The 16,063-nt window shown below is 45.1% G+C and overlaps 1 protein-coding gene across 5 annotated transcripts in view; it reads right to left on the bottom strand.

Moving 5' to 3' along the window:
• LOC147611321 (protein GIGANTEA-like) overlaps positions 1–16,063 on the bottom strand; it is a 73,714-nt gene that overhangs the window by 35,791 nt on the left and 21,860 nt on the right. For 3 of the 5 annotated variants that reach the window (XM_086784390.1, XM_086784385.1, XM_086784386.1), the window contains exons 9-11: positions 10,868–11,086; positions 9,185–10,771; positions 8,920–8,988 (exon numbers count right to left, since the gene is read on the bottom strand). In XM_086784390.1, the coding sequence (XP_086640516.1) occupies positions 8,920–8,988; positions 9,185–10,771; positions 10,868–11,086 (1,875 nt within the window). The remainder of the gene's footprint in view (positions 1–8,919; positions 8,989–9,184; positions 10,772–10,867; positions 11,087–16,063) is intronic. The other 2 variants (XM_086784387.1, XM_086784389.1) reach the window with 1 other exon arrangement.

Raw genomic sequence — 16,063 nt, 5'->3', positions numbered from 1 at the left:
TGCTCCAACTCCTGGTCTTTTTCTGGCTGCCCCTTCTAGACTAGCATCAGGATATGTCCATGGGCAAACATGCACATGACATTTCATTGATGACTACACACACTTCTGCTAGGTGTATGGTTTGAAGTCAAGTCTGATGCCTTTTCAGCTTTCCATCAGTTTCATAAGTTGTTGACATTGTGTACCAAGAGGGAGGGGGGGGATATTTGTCGAATGAGTTTACTTCTTTTGTGCTGTCTCGTGGCATTTCTCATCAATGTACTACTCCTTATACACCACAGCAGAATGCTGTGGCTGAACGCCGGAATCGGACACTCATGGAAATGGCCAAATGTATGCTCAAAAGTAAGGATCTGCCTTCTAGATTTTGGCTTGAAACGGTCGTGTGTGCCAATTATGTACCGAACCGCTATTCGATTAAGGCCTTGAAATCTAGGACAGCTTATGAAGCTTGGAATAACAGAATTCTAATCATTACTTATATGCCCGTTTTCGGCTATCTGACTTATGGATAGCAAAACTGCATTTCTGAATGGTGATTTGCAAGAAGAGGTTTATGTCTCCCAACCTCTTGGCTTTGTTCAACAGGATGCAAAGCATCAGGTATGCAGATTACGCAAAGCACTATATGGCCTTAAACACGCTCCTCGTGCTTGGCATCAAAAGATACATGCATACTTACTCTCTTGCATGTTTCAGAATAGCCCCACTAAGAGAATCCTTTATGTCCGCGAACGGGGATCATCTCCTTATCCTAAATCTTTATGTGGACGATTTGCTCATGATAGGCCCTGACGAGGAGCACATTGCAGTTTTCATCATTGACCTGTAGAATACATTTTTGTTAGCACTTTCATCCCCAGTTTCTGCTCACTTTTAGTGCCCATTGGTCCCTTTTGTATGGCCCTTGATTGTGGGCTGGCCACCCCTTTTTCTCCTATTTTTCTAGGATTTTTCCTAGCCTTTTTGGTATTTTACCAGTCGGCCAGTATTAGCATCCCCAGTCGGCCAGCATACCTCACCTATAAATAGGAGGTGCTGGCCTCTCACTTTTCATTCAATCTTGTACATATTTTCTCCCTCACTTATGAGACTTGTAGTGTGTCTTGCTTGGGACTGTTTTGCTTCAGTATATTCAGCATAGTTTGCTCCATATCTCTCTCTCTTGCACTCTCTATTCAGCACACTCTAGTGCTCCTTTGCTTCCGCTCTGGGCACTCTTTCATGGTATCATCACTTCCGGTTTAGCAATCTCTTTGCTGCCCCAGATTCAGCCCTGTTTTCAGCACCCTCTCCTCTGCGTTTTTCTCAGATTTGCAGCCCCTTTGCTGCTGCGTTTTCTGGACAGCACCTGCTGGTCACATCTCCTACATATTGGCTTCACCGACACAGCCATCAGGTATTCTTTGATCAGCATTTTCTTTTCCACGTGGAGTTTGGACATAGGCGGCCTGTTTTTTCAGGACAGCAGCCTTCTTTGTGCTGCGTTTTCCTCTCCAGTGGTCTTTCCCCTTTGCAGAGGGGGTCTGTTGTGTTTCGGGCTTTGGTGGCACTCTTGGTACCTGTGGAGGACACTTCTTCTTCAGAGTTTGTGCATTTTTTTGAAATTGAGCCCAAGCTTTTGTGATGGCTGCACCGACTTCTCTTCATATGTTTGCTGAGTCTGCCAAGTTGGATGGTTCCCACTACACTCTATGGAAGGTGAAGGTGAAATCGGCCTTGCATGGCATGGATCTTTGGGATTGGCTTATTACACCGGCCAATGCCACCCCTCCCACCCTTGCTTCCGGTGGTGTGACTCAGGCACTGATTGATATTTGGCAGTCGAATGATCGACGCGTTTTCTCCTTTCTAATGTTGAACTGTCAGGATTCTGTTCTCTCTCATGTGCGTACAGCAGATGCTGCACATGAAGTTTGGAAGGCTTTTGCAGATCTCTATGAGATTAAGTCTCCGGGTCGGATTTTGGCGTTGAAAAAGCAACTTATGAACTTACCAGTTTCTGCCTTTCCATCTTTATCTGCTTTCATCTCGAAGATGAAAGATCTCCGGGACGAGCTTGCTGTTTGTGGCAAGGACATCTCCACAGAGGACATGGCTATTCGGCTGCTCTCCAAACTTCCAGAGAGGTTTGATGCATACCTTCGGTCTCTTGTTTCTTCTCCTCGTGCTGTTCCAGTTACTTGGGAGGAAGTTCTCCCCTCCGTTATGCAGATTGAGTCTCACTTTGAGGAGCGGACTGGCACCTCTGGTGGCCCTGATGGAGCTTTGGCAACACGAGATAAATGGAAGAATCAACAAAAGAAAGGAAAAGGGAGTTTTGACAAGAACTCCAAGGATTCCGACAAGGATAAAGACAACAAATCTTCAAAGAATAAGGACATTGAATGTCATTATTGTGGCAAGAAGGGTCACAAGTCACCCCAATGTCATAAGAAGAAGCGTGATGAAGCAGCAAAGAACTCTTCCTCAACGGCGGTGTCTCAACCCAAGAAGTGTGATGGCATTCTTCTCTTAGCAGATACTCGGCGTATACTTGCTCTTGTGACTTCTCAGTCACGGTCTTGGATTGTTGATAGCGGTGCTACTGCTCATATAACACCCCATCGAGATTGGTTCGAGGACTTCAGTGCCAGATCACGCGAGATCACTCTAGGTGATTCTTCTTCCGTGCCAGTGACATGGCACTATCCCCATCTTCCGCTCTTCCGAGGACAAGAGGTACTTCTCTGACGTTCTGTATATTCCAGATTTGGCTTTTAACCTTTTGCCAATGAGTGCTCTTACAGCTCAGGGTGCGGAGGTGATCTTTTCTCGTTATGAGATTACCATTCATGATAAGGAGACTGGTAGCATCTTGGCTCGGGGGGTCCAAGATAGTAGTCTCTACAAGTTGACCGCTCTGCTTTCTTCTGGTGCTTCTTTTGGTCTTTGGCATGCTCGGTCAGGCCATTTGAGCTATCAGCTTCTGCAGCGAGCTTCGAAGGATGGGTTGGTTGAGGGATTACCGACCATCAAGGCTCCTTCTTCTGCTTGTTCCTCTTGTTTACAGGGGAAGCAACACCGAGCCGCCTTTCCGAAGGAGGCGACACACAAATCTTCAACATCACTTGCTCTCATTCATGCACACTTATCTGGTCCTATGAGTACCGCGTCTTTGAGTAAGGAGTTGTACATGCTCGTGATGGTGGATGATTTTTCCAGATATACTTGGGTTTTCATTCTGAAGACCAAGAATGAGACTTTTCAGCACTTCTGTGATTGGAAAGCTGAGGTGGAAAAAGAGACCGGTCACTTGGTCAAGGCTCTCAGGACCGACGGAGGGGGTGAGTTCACATCCCAGGAGTTTAAGCAATATTGCAAGACACATGGCATTCGGAGACAGCTTACTACATCATATACTCTATCACAGAATGGAGTTGCCGAGAGGAAGAATAGGACCATTATGGAGATGGCCCATGCTATGCTTGAGCATTCTTCATTACCTCAACGTTTCTGGGCTGAGGTGGCTTCCATTGCTGTCTACATTCAAAACAGGTCTCCTACTACTGCTCTTCTCGATAAAACTCCATATGAGGTTTTCCATGGTGAGAAGCCCTCTGTTGTTCATTTCCGGATATTTGGGTGTGCGGCGCATGTTCATGTGCCTAAGGAGCATCGCTCCAAGTTGGACTCAAAGTCTCAACGCATGACTTTTCTCGGATATAGCACTGTGTCCAAGGCATATCATCTTTATGATCCTCAGGCCGGCAAAGTTGTTGTGAGCTGTGATGTGGTGTTCGACGAGACTCCTACATCTTCAGAGGGGGGTGGTGAGCTTCTTCTTCCTCCACCTCCGTCTCCGCCTCCTTCTCCTACTCCTCCCGTGGCTTCTGTTCCGCCTCCAGCTGTGGATTCTCAGTCAAATGATCATGACTCTGCTCCTCCTCCAGCAAGTTCAAGCACATCTGTGCCTAGATGGTATTATCAAACAGTTCGTGTTTCTGGGTTACGTGAGCTTCCTTCTGCTCCTCCGCCCGGTTCTCTCCGACGTTCTTCTAGAGTTACAGGGAAACAAATTCATGAGGGCAACATGTTTGTTAACTATGCTCTTATGTCCTCTATCATTAATGGTCCTTCTGATCCCACTTTTGTGGACGAGGCTCTTTCACATGAGCCTTGGCGTCATGCTATGCAGGCAGAGCTAGATGCTATCAAACGGAATGGCACATGGATTTTGGTGCCTCGGCCACTGTAGCGTACAGTGATTGGTGTGCGTTGGATCTTCAAATCGAAGTTCCAAGCTGATGGTAGCTTGGACAAGCACAAGGCGAGGTTGGTTGCCAAGGGTTATGCTCATCACCCTAGAGTCGACTTCGATGAGACCACCTTGCAGATGAACGTCAAGTCGGCTTTCCTTGATGGAGAGCTTACACAGGAGGTTTATGTTGATCAGCCGCCGGGATTTGTTGTTCCAGGCAAACAGGATCATGTGTACCAGCTGAAGAAGGCTTTATATGGTCTGAAGCAGGCTCCGCGGGCTTGGTACCAGCGGATTGATGAGTTCTTTCATCAGAAGCTCGGCCTGCGCCATTCTCATGCTCTATATCCTCCTTGAGAGGGGATTGATTGTTATCGTTTTGGTCTATGTTGATGACCTCATCTTTACAGGTTCTTATTCTGTGAGGATCCATTCTGTTATGGATGCTTTGGAGACAGAGTTTGAGATGATGGATCTTGGCCTCTTGCATTATTTTCTCGGCTTTGAGATTTGGCAAACCTCGAAGGGCATTTTCTTCTCTCAGCAAAAGTACACACGGGAGATTCTCGACAGATTTCAGATGACTGGGTGCAGACCATAACTTCTCCTATGGATATTGGTGAGAAGCTTTCTCTTCTTGATGTTTCTCTAGGGATTGATCAGGGACGGTATCGGGTTCTCGTCGGCAGCTATTTGGTGTGGTTGACCTACTCCCGATTGGACATATGTTTCGCAGTCAATTTATTGAGTTCTTTCTCATCCAAACCCCATCAGCAGCATTGGCGGAGTGCTCTCACAGTTCTTCGGTACTTGCATGGCACTCTGGACTTTGGCATCTTCTATGGCCAAGGATGCACTCTTGTTGGATGGTTTGATTCAGATTGGGCTGGAGATCCAGATACTCGGCATTCAACCACTGGTTGTGTTTTTACACTCGCGTATGGAGCCATTTCATGAAGCAGTAACAAGCAGCCTACTATGGCACTTTCCTCTACTGAGGCGGAGTACTGTACAATGTGTTATGCTCCATGTGAGGCGATATGGTTGTGGAGATTATTGGAGGAGCTCGGCTGTCCTCCTACCAGATCTACTCTTCTTTGGTGTGACCATGCTTAGTTAGTACGAAAGGTACGATACGGTACGGTACGATAAAATACGGTACTAATTGGTACCTTAAAAATTTTTGAGGTACGGTACGATATTAGTACGTTTTTTTTTTAAAAATACTTCCTAAACTTAAAAATTGTAGACAAGAAGTTACAAAATAGTAGAACCATGAACATAATGTCATCATGCCATTAGAGTACAAAATTGCTACAAAAGGATAGGCCAAAAACTCATGGCATGGGCGACCGCCAACATGCGTACATACATGATACAGTATACTACATACTACAATACATCATCGATGGGCTAGAAGGAGATAGATGCCCAATGCCTAGAGAGCTATAACATATCAAAAGTCTACATCATCACCAACATCTACATGATCATCAACATGATCACTACTAGAGTGTCCATCAAGAGAGTTCTCTGAAGAGGACTCTTCGAAGGTGGACGAGACACTCTGGGGATCATTCTCGCTAAGTAGGTTGCCATCATCATCAAACAAGGGCTCTCTAGGCAGTGGGGTATCATCATGAGGGGGCAATGGAAGCTCACTATAGAGCTCCATGAAGATTGCCTCCTCCTCCTCATCAGGCAATATGATCGCTTGCCTAATATGGCAATGGCAAGTGCACACGCTCCTGACAAACAGCTTCCTATAGGCTGCAAAGGGCGATGAATGGCTCTCTAGAAGACTGAAATTGCTCCACGCAACAACAACAACAACAACAACAACAACAACAATAACACCACCACCACCACAAAACCCCCCCCAAAAAAAAATCGTACGGTATCGTACGAATCCGTACGGTACCGTACCGTACAGTAGGTACGTACGATTTCAGTCGTACGACGTACGGAACTAACCCTGGGTGTGACAATCAGAGTTGCATCGCCATCGCCAAGAACCCTATGTTTCATGCTCGTATGAAACACATTGAGATTCAGTATCACTATGTTCGTGAATGGGTTCTTGCTGGAGATTTATGTTTGGAGTATTGTCCTTCAGCGGAGAATGCTGCAGATTTGTTCACCAAGCCGGTTTCTCACGCTTCCTTGGCTCCTCATCTTCGGCTTCTTAGAGTTTGTTCAGCATCTGGTGCTGAGAGGGGGTGTTAGCACTTTCATCCCCAGTTTCTGCTCACTTTTGGTGCGCATTTGGTCCCTTTTGTATGGCCCTTGATTGTGGGCTGCCCACCCCTTTTTCCCCTATTTTTCTGGGATTTTTCCTAGCCTTTTTGGTATTTTACCAATCGGCCAGCATACCTCACCTATAAATAGGAGGTGCTGGCCACTCACTTTTCATTCAGTCTTGTACATATTTTCTCCCTCACTTATGAGACTTGTAGTGTCTCTTGCTTGGGACTGTTTTGCTTCGGTATATTCAACATAGTTTGCTCCATATCTCTCTCTCTCTCTTGCACTCTCTATTCAGCACACTCTAGTGCTCCTTTGCTTCCGCTTTGTGCACTCTTTCAATTTTATGTTTCCGACATGGGTCTTCTGCATTATTATTTGGATATCCAATTTGTTCCGACTAAGGAGGGCATCATGTTATCTCAAAGAAGATACATTCGACAGCTCTTGGAGCGATTTATTGCAAACCTGTTTCTACTCTTGTGAAACCCAAGCTCCGATTATCCATTGAGGGCTCTTCTGAGCCCTTTGATGTAGCCATCTATCAGCAAGTTGTCACATGCCTTATATATATGTGCAATACCCGTCTCAATGTTCACTATGCAGTGTCGCAATTGAGCAGGTTTACACATTGTCCGAGCACTCGGCATTAGCAAGCAGTGAAGCGTGTCTTTCGCTACCTTCAAGGCACTCAGCACTATGCATTGTTTTACAGCACTACGTCTTCTTTATGCTTGTCTGCTTACACACACACTGATTGGGCAAGATGTTCCGACAAAAGAGTGTCAACCAGTGGATACCATTTCCTCCTTGGCAGCTCATGCATCTCATGGCTCAACAAGAAGCAATTGACAGTAGACGTGTCCAGTTGTGAAGCTAAATACAAGGCAGCCTTCACAGCTACTATGGAGTGCCCCTGGCTCCGCCGTCTTTTGGCTAATCTTGGTATCGACCGGGCAACAGTCTGCTACCACCCTTTACAGTGGCAGTCAGAGGGCATTAGCAGTTGCATGGAATCCAGTTTTCCATGCGCGGACAAAGCACATTGAGGTGCATTACCACTATGGCTCCATGCTAGAGAGATAGGGTCAACAACCTACGTGCCAACATAGGCCAATGTGGCAGATGGTTTTCCTTTCCAGGGAGAATTTTGAAGCTTTCCGACAAGCTCTAACCTTATTATCTCTACCAAGGTAGTCTGCTACACCCTATATCCGTTCACACCATTCACTTAAGGGGGGTTTGTTAGCCTTCTGCCTCTGGGAAGTTCAAGTGTGAACAGAGCTGATTACCATGTGCTGGCATGGGGTTTTTTCCCATGAGAACACACCCTTAGTGTGTTAGCAGCCACGTCAGCCCTACTAGGGATACTAGTACATTATACTCCACTCGCTCATTATCATATTGAGTACATTCTAGCTATCGCTATCGTCTATGTTGCTCTCTAAGCTTGTGTGTGTGTTTTGTCTATGAGTCTCTGTGCAAAGCATCTCCTTTCACATCCAACAGCATCACAATTATAGATCAATCTAATTAATGATTACTAATCCTAACAAAAGATATAAATCTCCTTTGCTGAAAACAGCTATTGGTTCATCATGGAAGCGGAGTACTCTGGTGCGGGCAGAGGGCATGACGTTCATGGTCATCCACACCACCTTCTTAATGAACTTGCTCTCACCAAGCGTGATGGGACCATCATGTACCGTGCATCATAAATCAAAGGGATGAAGAAGAACATGAACTATAATGGACGGCCTCCACAAATAGAACTGCCTTCCAGTCATGCAAATCCTACAGTGGCAGCAAAAGAGGCAAATGACCTTGCCATAGTTTTGGTCATGAAGGATAAAGTATGGAAAAAAGTATGGCTTAATCTTTAAAGACTATGGCTTAATCTCTGAAGACCATTTGACAAGAGGGAGGAACTCCATGCTCTAAATGAAGCAGCACCGTTCATGTTTCCCCTACTCTACCAGTTCAAGGGTTGGGCAACTTGAGGAGGCCACCACACAGGTGGTTGTAGAATTAGTGCTAGCGTGCAAGGTCTTTTAATAGGGAGGTTGTTTTGTAAAGCATGATTATAGTAGCAATCAGTGGTAGAGCGAAATGCTAGTGCATAGTGCTTGCCACCCGAGGTAAGTGATGGAAGTAAATCTGATTTACATTTGGAGTACTTGTTAATCACAACGTAATCAAGTTTTTATTGTTGTGCTTATATTATTCATCCTTCGTTGGCTCTATAAATGGCTTGCATTATCAACAAGAATTCACCTAGCTTTCCTTTGTTCTCTACTTGCTGCCCAAGCCCTCTTTCTTCCACCCCTTTTGCTATGCTTATTCTCCTCTGCAGTTCCCTTTCTAACTCCTTTTTTATTATGTCTCCCCTCTGACAAACAAACAACAAAAAAAGGCTTCATGCAAAGAGCTCTCACCTGAAACATGATTGCTGAAGCTGCTTTCTCAGGGTACACGGAAACAATATGGCAAAGTGCTTCCACAACCTGAAATCACAAGCTGTATAGATAAATATTTCATATAGATTAGATCAGGGAAAAAAAAACCTCTGATCTTACATTGAGCATATACTACTGGCTGAGGAATCTCAGCCAGTAACCTATATTTCACATAGACTACATCAGGAAAAAAAAAACTCTGATATTACATTGAGCGTATAATACTGACTGAGGAATCTCTTACCTGTCGCCACCCTCTTTTGGCAGATGTGCCCTCACCACCAGTACGAACCTCGGGTGCAGTTATCAATCTTTTGCAAAGCAATGGCACAGCTGCCACAGACAAGTCTTTGTTCTCTTGTAGCACGGTTGTTACAAAAGAGCCTACTTTATCATTCAACCCACCGTCTTTCTCCATGCACAGAAGTGAGACAACATCCGATGCGTCTATGGGTAGGTTCACCAGACTTTTCTCTACACAGGTCTTCAAAGTGACATTAATAGGGTTCTGCTTTAGGTCATCAGAACTTTCCACTCCTCTGTCACAGCCATGGCAGACCTGCAGTGTCTGAATGGCATCCTTAGTCTGAGAAACAGTACCACGTGCCTGGACTCTTGCCCCATGGACTGATTCAATTGTACTTTTAACTACGCACTCCTGGAAAGCTTCTGTTTTCATATATTCATGTGCATGAGAGGCCCCTGAAGTGTCGACCACTGCAGCCACAACCTTTCTATTTCCTTCAACGAGTGCTAACACAGAGGCAGCCTTGGCAGACAACTTAGGTTCCCATGAACAACGCATTATGGCTGTCAATGAATGCATGCATGCCTTTGACTTGCCTAAAACCTCTGATATATGGGCAGCAACTACAGCAGCAGCAACAATATCCCCTAAACTGCTGCTCCCACTACCTGGGATTATGTAAGATGACTGCGGAACCAAGGCCAATAACGCTTCTAACAGTCTAAGGAGCCTCATTGCATTATTCACTGCAGAGACAACACCACAATGGAAACTACTTAAACTCTCAACACCACAAGAATTACCCACTTCTGATCCTGCTGATTGAAATGAGCTCTGCTTGGATGTACCTAACATAGGTGCTGGTAGAGAAAGAATCTGTACTTCACATGCCAAGGCACAAACTGCAGCCACGACGTAAGAATCAAAAGTTGAGACTGCCCCCCTCTCTTTCCCAGAAATGCATCCTGAAGACCTCAACATGGACCTTGTAGAAGATCCTCCGTCCTCGTTTAATCTGTCATTGGAGAGAGAGACATTTGACTTCTTGTTGCCATATTGTACTGCATCATGGCTCAGGCAAACTGTGAAAGCTACTGAAAGGAGTTGTGCTGCAAGATCTGCTGATGGGCATGACTCTGTGAACAAAGAATGCACCATCGCCCGCAGCTCTGTGCTGGCCATTTGCTTTAAACCAAATCTACCCAAGCCAAGTTGAGTTGTTCTTACCAACCCACTTCTTTGCTCTTGATTCTCTTCAGTGGGAACCGCTCTTTGCAAGATTACTTCAACAGTGGCAGTGAAAATCCTTAATAAGCAAGCTTCTGATGGGCTTCCATGTGGCAAATATTCAAGCACCCGAAGTAGAGGCCGGAAAAGATTCCATGACAAAGGAGGAGGCTGTAATGGTGTTGCCAAAACAAGTTCTGGCAAATTAGCAGCAGAGGAGTTACGAGGAAGAAGCCCATAAGCTGCCTCCCAAAGTGTGCATATTTGCCACTCCACATCTGGTCCATGATCACACATCAGGGAAGCTATGCCTCTTGCAGTAGCCTCTTCAGTGGCTTTCGCAGCAGCACTGACCATCTTAGGAGAAAAAAAACATCACAAGGATTAGTAGTGGAATAAGGACTTGCTATGTACTGCAAAACAAAAATATCCGCACATTTTCTTCAAAATTACCTGCTCCCTTGTTCTTTTAACCGGATGCCTTGAAAATCCATACACTGACTGCCTCCCATGATGATCCTGAGCATGCCCAGGTGGAGGAAAGAGCAAAGCTGGTTGTGAAAACACCCGAAACAGCAAAGCTGCTGCTGCATCTGCTGCAATTCCTGACCGCATGGCCATAGCTGCTCCAACCGGCCGAAGAAAATGTAAATGCAACCAGTTTCTAGGAAGCTGCAAAATAATATGGAGAAAGATCTCAGATAAACCCTGCACAAAGACTAAAGTTCTAAATGGTTTATCAAACTATAACTAATGATGTTACTACTCAGATGCCTAATGATACCATCATTCTCACATTACTTTAAATTCTGCTCCATGACCTCGAAGTGTTTCACTTCTTTTTTGAGTTTAAGGTATATACACATTTGCAGTGGACAACCCACTGTATATTAAATACACTAGAGACTAGGTATATATACATGCAAAGTGATCACCACCAATCAAATACACTAGAGATTAGGTGTTCAAGTTTACCTACACTTTTTTCACCCCGAAAAAGAAACTACTATGAAGTACACACTCTACATGGGCCCTGAGAATGGTGCTCCTCACAGTAAAACCTCTAGAAGCTCACAGCCTCTCTCCTAATGTTGCTTGAGCTCCAAACCTCCGTGAGCTCCGGTTTGCTCATCCAATTGGCAGTCTTGAAAGGGGGAACCGCACATGGAATGAGCTTATGTGATGATCATAGCTAGCAACTTGAATGAGAGATTCTCCTGCAAAAGATGACCATGCCCTACCTTGAAACTCCTCGTTCTTCAACAAGCCCTACAATAACACCACATTCCAAGACTAAACAAACACCATGAAAATCCACTACTCTGACAAAACCAACGATCTTTCCTATTGCCAATGTTATGAGGCTCAGATACATAAAGCTCCTCATGCAAGCCACAATTCAAGAAGGCCGTTTTGATGTCCAATTGATGCACTATCCAACCATGATGTGCTGCCATAGCAATGATACACCTAATGGTGGTCATTCGAGATGTGGGTGCAAAGGTCTCATCATAACCTATGCCTTTCTACTATGCATAGCCCTTTGCCACAAGTCTGGCTTTGTAGCGATTAACCCTACCATCAAACTTTTTTGGATCTTGTAGACCCACTTCATACCAACAGCTTTCTTGCCAAAAGGAAGTCAACTAAATCCCAAGTGTCATTCTTCAAGATGGAATCATATTCCTGTTGCATGGCATGCATCCAATGATGATTCTCCTATGCTTCCTCAAAGGAAGCAAGTTCCTCGACATTGCAAGTAGAGGAAATGAGAGCATGATCCACAAAATGCCTAACTGTATGGCCAGAACTAGCACGTGTTTGCCTTGCCAAAGGAGCCACTACAATGCTTTCCCACAAGGTTTGCAACTCTAACGAGGCATTGGGGTCTAATTAACTCCTCTATATAGGGCTAAATAGCCCTTGGTCTCCCCTTATCCCCCATCTTTATAGTGGTTTCATGGGATCTTCAATATTTGGAAGGGGGGACCCAGCCAATTATTGGGCTCTATCCGCGTGCTGTGCCTCCACGCTGTGTGTGGTACTCTGCGGTTCCGCGTTCTTTCATGGTATCAGAGCCCCGTCGGCTCCTGCTCAGCATCGGGCTTCGCACCCGGGGGGGTATTTGTCATGTGCACACCCGTGCCGTGGCTAATCCTATACATGAACAATCTTAATCCCAGATTAGTCAGTAATTAAGTCAACATCAAAATCCTCATCATCAACAACCATAGCATTACATCATCATCCTCAACAGAAGCCTCAGCTTCATCAGTCATCTTCATCAGCACATCATCATCATCATCATCAGCAGTATATCATCATAATCAGCAGCATCAACATCATGGGAAGTCACAGGGGGGCTGTCGGCTGGCAGCAAACATCATGTCGGCTAGCAGCAAAGCCTTGTGCAGCAAGCGGCTAGGATCTATAGAGAGGGCAGCAAGTGTGGCACAACCAAAAGACAAAAGCGCAACTTCAATCAACATTTTTTAGGGTTTTTTTCGTTCATCCAACAGGCCAACAACAAGTGGCACCGATCAACCAGCTAACATATATATAAGCATCCAGTTCATAATCAATTCATTCATCAAGTTCATAATGCAATCATCAGTCTCATAAGTCAATAGGAGTTATGTAGAGGCCAAAGGTCACCCCTCCAGAACTGACCAAGGGCTTGCATCATGTACAAGCATTTATGCAACCTTTTGGTACCATATTAAAATATGAAAAACCCTGACACTAATCTCTCTCTTTTTCCCTCTCTATCTTAATCATGTTTAAGCAACACCATTGTTCTTAATCAAGCTTAGGGTTGTAGATCAGTATAGCAAAGGCTTCCGCGCATGAAACATTGGTATCAGAGCATTCAAGCTCAGCCTACAAAGAATTGTCCCAAGGAAGGTGCACAGTTCCAACAGAAAGGATGGAGCTTGGTAAATGGAGTGGTCTGCAACAACATGCGAAGCCATAGGAAGCATTCCCGAAGGGTATGCATGTTGGAGTATGCACAAGCGCAAACATACACAATAGAAAAGAGAGAGGTAGCAAAAAAGATAGAGAGCTTGTGGACAAGATCATCTTTTATAATAGCACAAAGCTTTACAATGACAATAGCCAGCAAAGGGTGTTGCATTGTGCTTGGATTGGATTAGAGAAGTGAATAATGGGGAGGCCCCTTTTATAGTGCTGAGAAGAACTCGCCGATTGCTCCTAGAGCTGGCCAATTGCTCCACGACTAACTAAAATAGCAAACAATAGTATAAAACCCAATAAATAGGTATTCCCCAAAATACACTAAGATGCACAATTTCTAACACCCCCTCTGCAGGCTCATAGTGTGCAAGAGTCTGAAGAAGATAAGCTGATGAAGATGCAACCATGGACCCTCTAGTATTGCAGATACCGGAATCACCTCGGAGAGAGCACCTACCAACCTGTTTCCACGAAACAAAACGCCACCACAAACAGCAAGGAACTTTGCTTGGCTCCGAATTCCCACACAAGTGTGTGGCAAACTCCAAGAATAAGATGATGAGTTGTTGAACACACTGTGCCCATAATACCCAATAGTGGTCCAAAAAGCCTCAAACAATGAACTCAAGACAGATCCTGTCCATAATCTCTGCTACACCAAAGATGAACATATCCTGCCAGTAACTCGTCATGGATAACTTTGCCTTCATGAGAAATGACTGCATAAAGCTACCAGCAAGAAATACCAGACCGTAGAGTTGCCCTTGCACAAACAGATCCTCGAATTTGGACCATACTTGATGAGCCCTGGTAAGAGTTTGCACGACCGGTGAGACGTCCTTTGTGTAATGGTCCGCACAAGCACTAAATGCGCCTTTGAATCACGATTCTCCCAGTCTTGTAATCCCGCAAGGAATTCATCCTCTTGATCGTGGGTCCACCTCCTCGATTTCTGAGGACGTTCGAGCTTCTTCTCACTACCCTGAGCAATCTCCCATAAACCCTTATGGATGAACCAAATCCGCATGTTCAGCTTCCAATGGGCATAGTTGGTTCCGTCCAACTTGTCATCCTTGTTTGTACAAGGGGGGGAGCCATATCCACAGCAACAAAGTCTACAAATCTCAGCACTCCAAGACTCCTCTCGTGCACTTTCCAACAAAGCGAGGCACCAGGACCAATCAGCCCCCTCTCAAATCTGAGAGAGAAAGTGGTTGGACAGCAGCAAAACAGTCCACCAAAACTCACCAGAAACACCCAACCAGAGGAAGGGGAAACCGGGGAAGAAGCAGAGATCTTAGGGCCACTCGTTGGGATGCACCACCCGCAAAGAAACAGCTTCCACTACAGTCAATGCTGTAAAAACAGAGAAAAGCAGCTCTTTCACCGCGATCAAACACTGAAAAATAGCACCAAGAAGCTTGCTAACGACACTTGGTACAAAGCAGCAACAACAGGACAGCTTGGGGAAGTGAAACGCTGATGAAGAAGAGCTTCGGGAGCAGAAAACGTAGCTATGTTGAGAAAAAACACAGCCACTGTTTGGATCTCCAGAAAACACAGCAGAGGGAAGTTTCACAATCACAAAGAAGAGTGCAGTCGGGTACCTAAGCGACTGATACCATGTTGGAGTATGCACAGGTGGAAGCATAGACAATACAAGGATCAAAGGAGATAGAGAGGTTGTGGCCAAGATCACCTTTTCTAATAGCCAGCAAGAGGTGTTGCACTGTGCTTGGATTGGATTACAGAAGTCAATAATGGGGAGGCCCCTTTTATAGTGTTGTGAGGAACTGGCCAACAGCTCCTAGAGCTGGCCGACTGCTCCACAACTAACTAAAATAGCAAAAAATAGGATAAAACCCAATAAATAGGTATTCCCCAAAATACACTGAGATGCACAGTTTCTAACAATGTACGCAGAACCAATACATCATTAAGCTTTCAAATCAATTCCAAAGGCCTAGCAACAGGCATGATCAATTCCGACAGGTGTGGAAAGCAATCTTGGCGATAGCAGTCGAACAAATGCTCAGTTCTTCAACAAGACTTGGAAGTGGAGATCAAGAGTGAAGATGTTCAAACAAAAATATCAATTAGTTAAAGTCAAAGTCAGTAGAAGGTCAAAGTTAGTAGCAGTCCAAGGAGAAAGAATGACAGTGTCCACCCCGTCATCAAGTTTAGCAGCAAGTAATGTCACATGCACACCCATGCCATGGCTAATCCTGTGCATGAACAATCTTAAGCCTTGACTAGTCAGCAGTTAAGTCATATCATCAGAATCCTCATCATCAACAACCATAGCATCACATCATAATCCTCACCACAAGTCTTACCTTCATCAAGAGGATCAGCATCATCATCATCCGCAGTAGCAGCATTGAAAGAGTGCACAGAGCGGAAGCAAAGTGGCACTAGAGTGTGCTGAATAGAGAGTGCAAGAGAGAGAGATATGGAGCAACTATGCTGAAAATACTGAAGCAAAACAGTCCCAAGCAAGAGACACTAGAAGTCTCATAAGTGAGGGAGCAAAATATGTACAAGATTGAATGAGAAATGAGAGGCCAGCATCACCTATTTATAGGTGAGGTATGCTGGCCGACTGGGACAGAGAATGCCGGCCGACTAGCGCATGTATGCTGGCCGACTGGTAAAATACCAAAAAGGCCGGGA

The sequence above is a fragment of the Cibotium barometz genome, chromosome 47, assembly GCF_041138505.1.
Source record: "Cibotium barometz isolate CiBa-2024 chromosome 47, ASM4113850v1, whole genome shotgun sequence".
Classification (NCBI taxonomy): Eukaryota; Viridiplantae; Streptophyta; class Polypodiopsida; order Cyatheales; family Cibotiaceae; genus Cibotium; species Cibotium barometz.
This window is presented reverse-complemented; position numbering and strand designations above follow the sequence as displayed.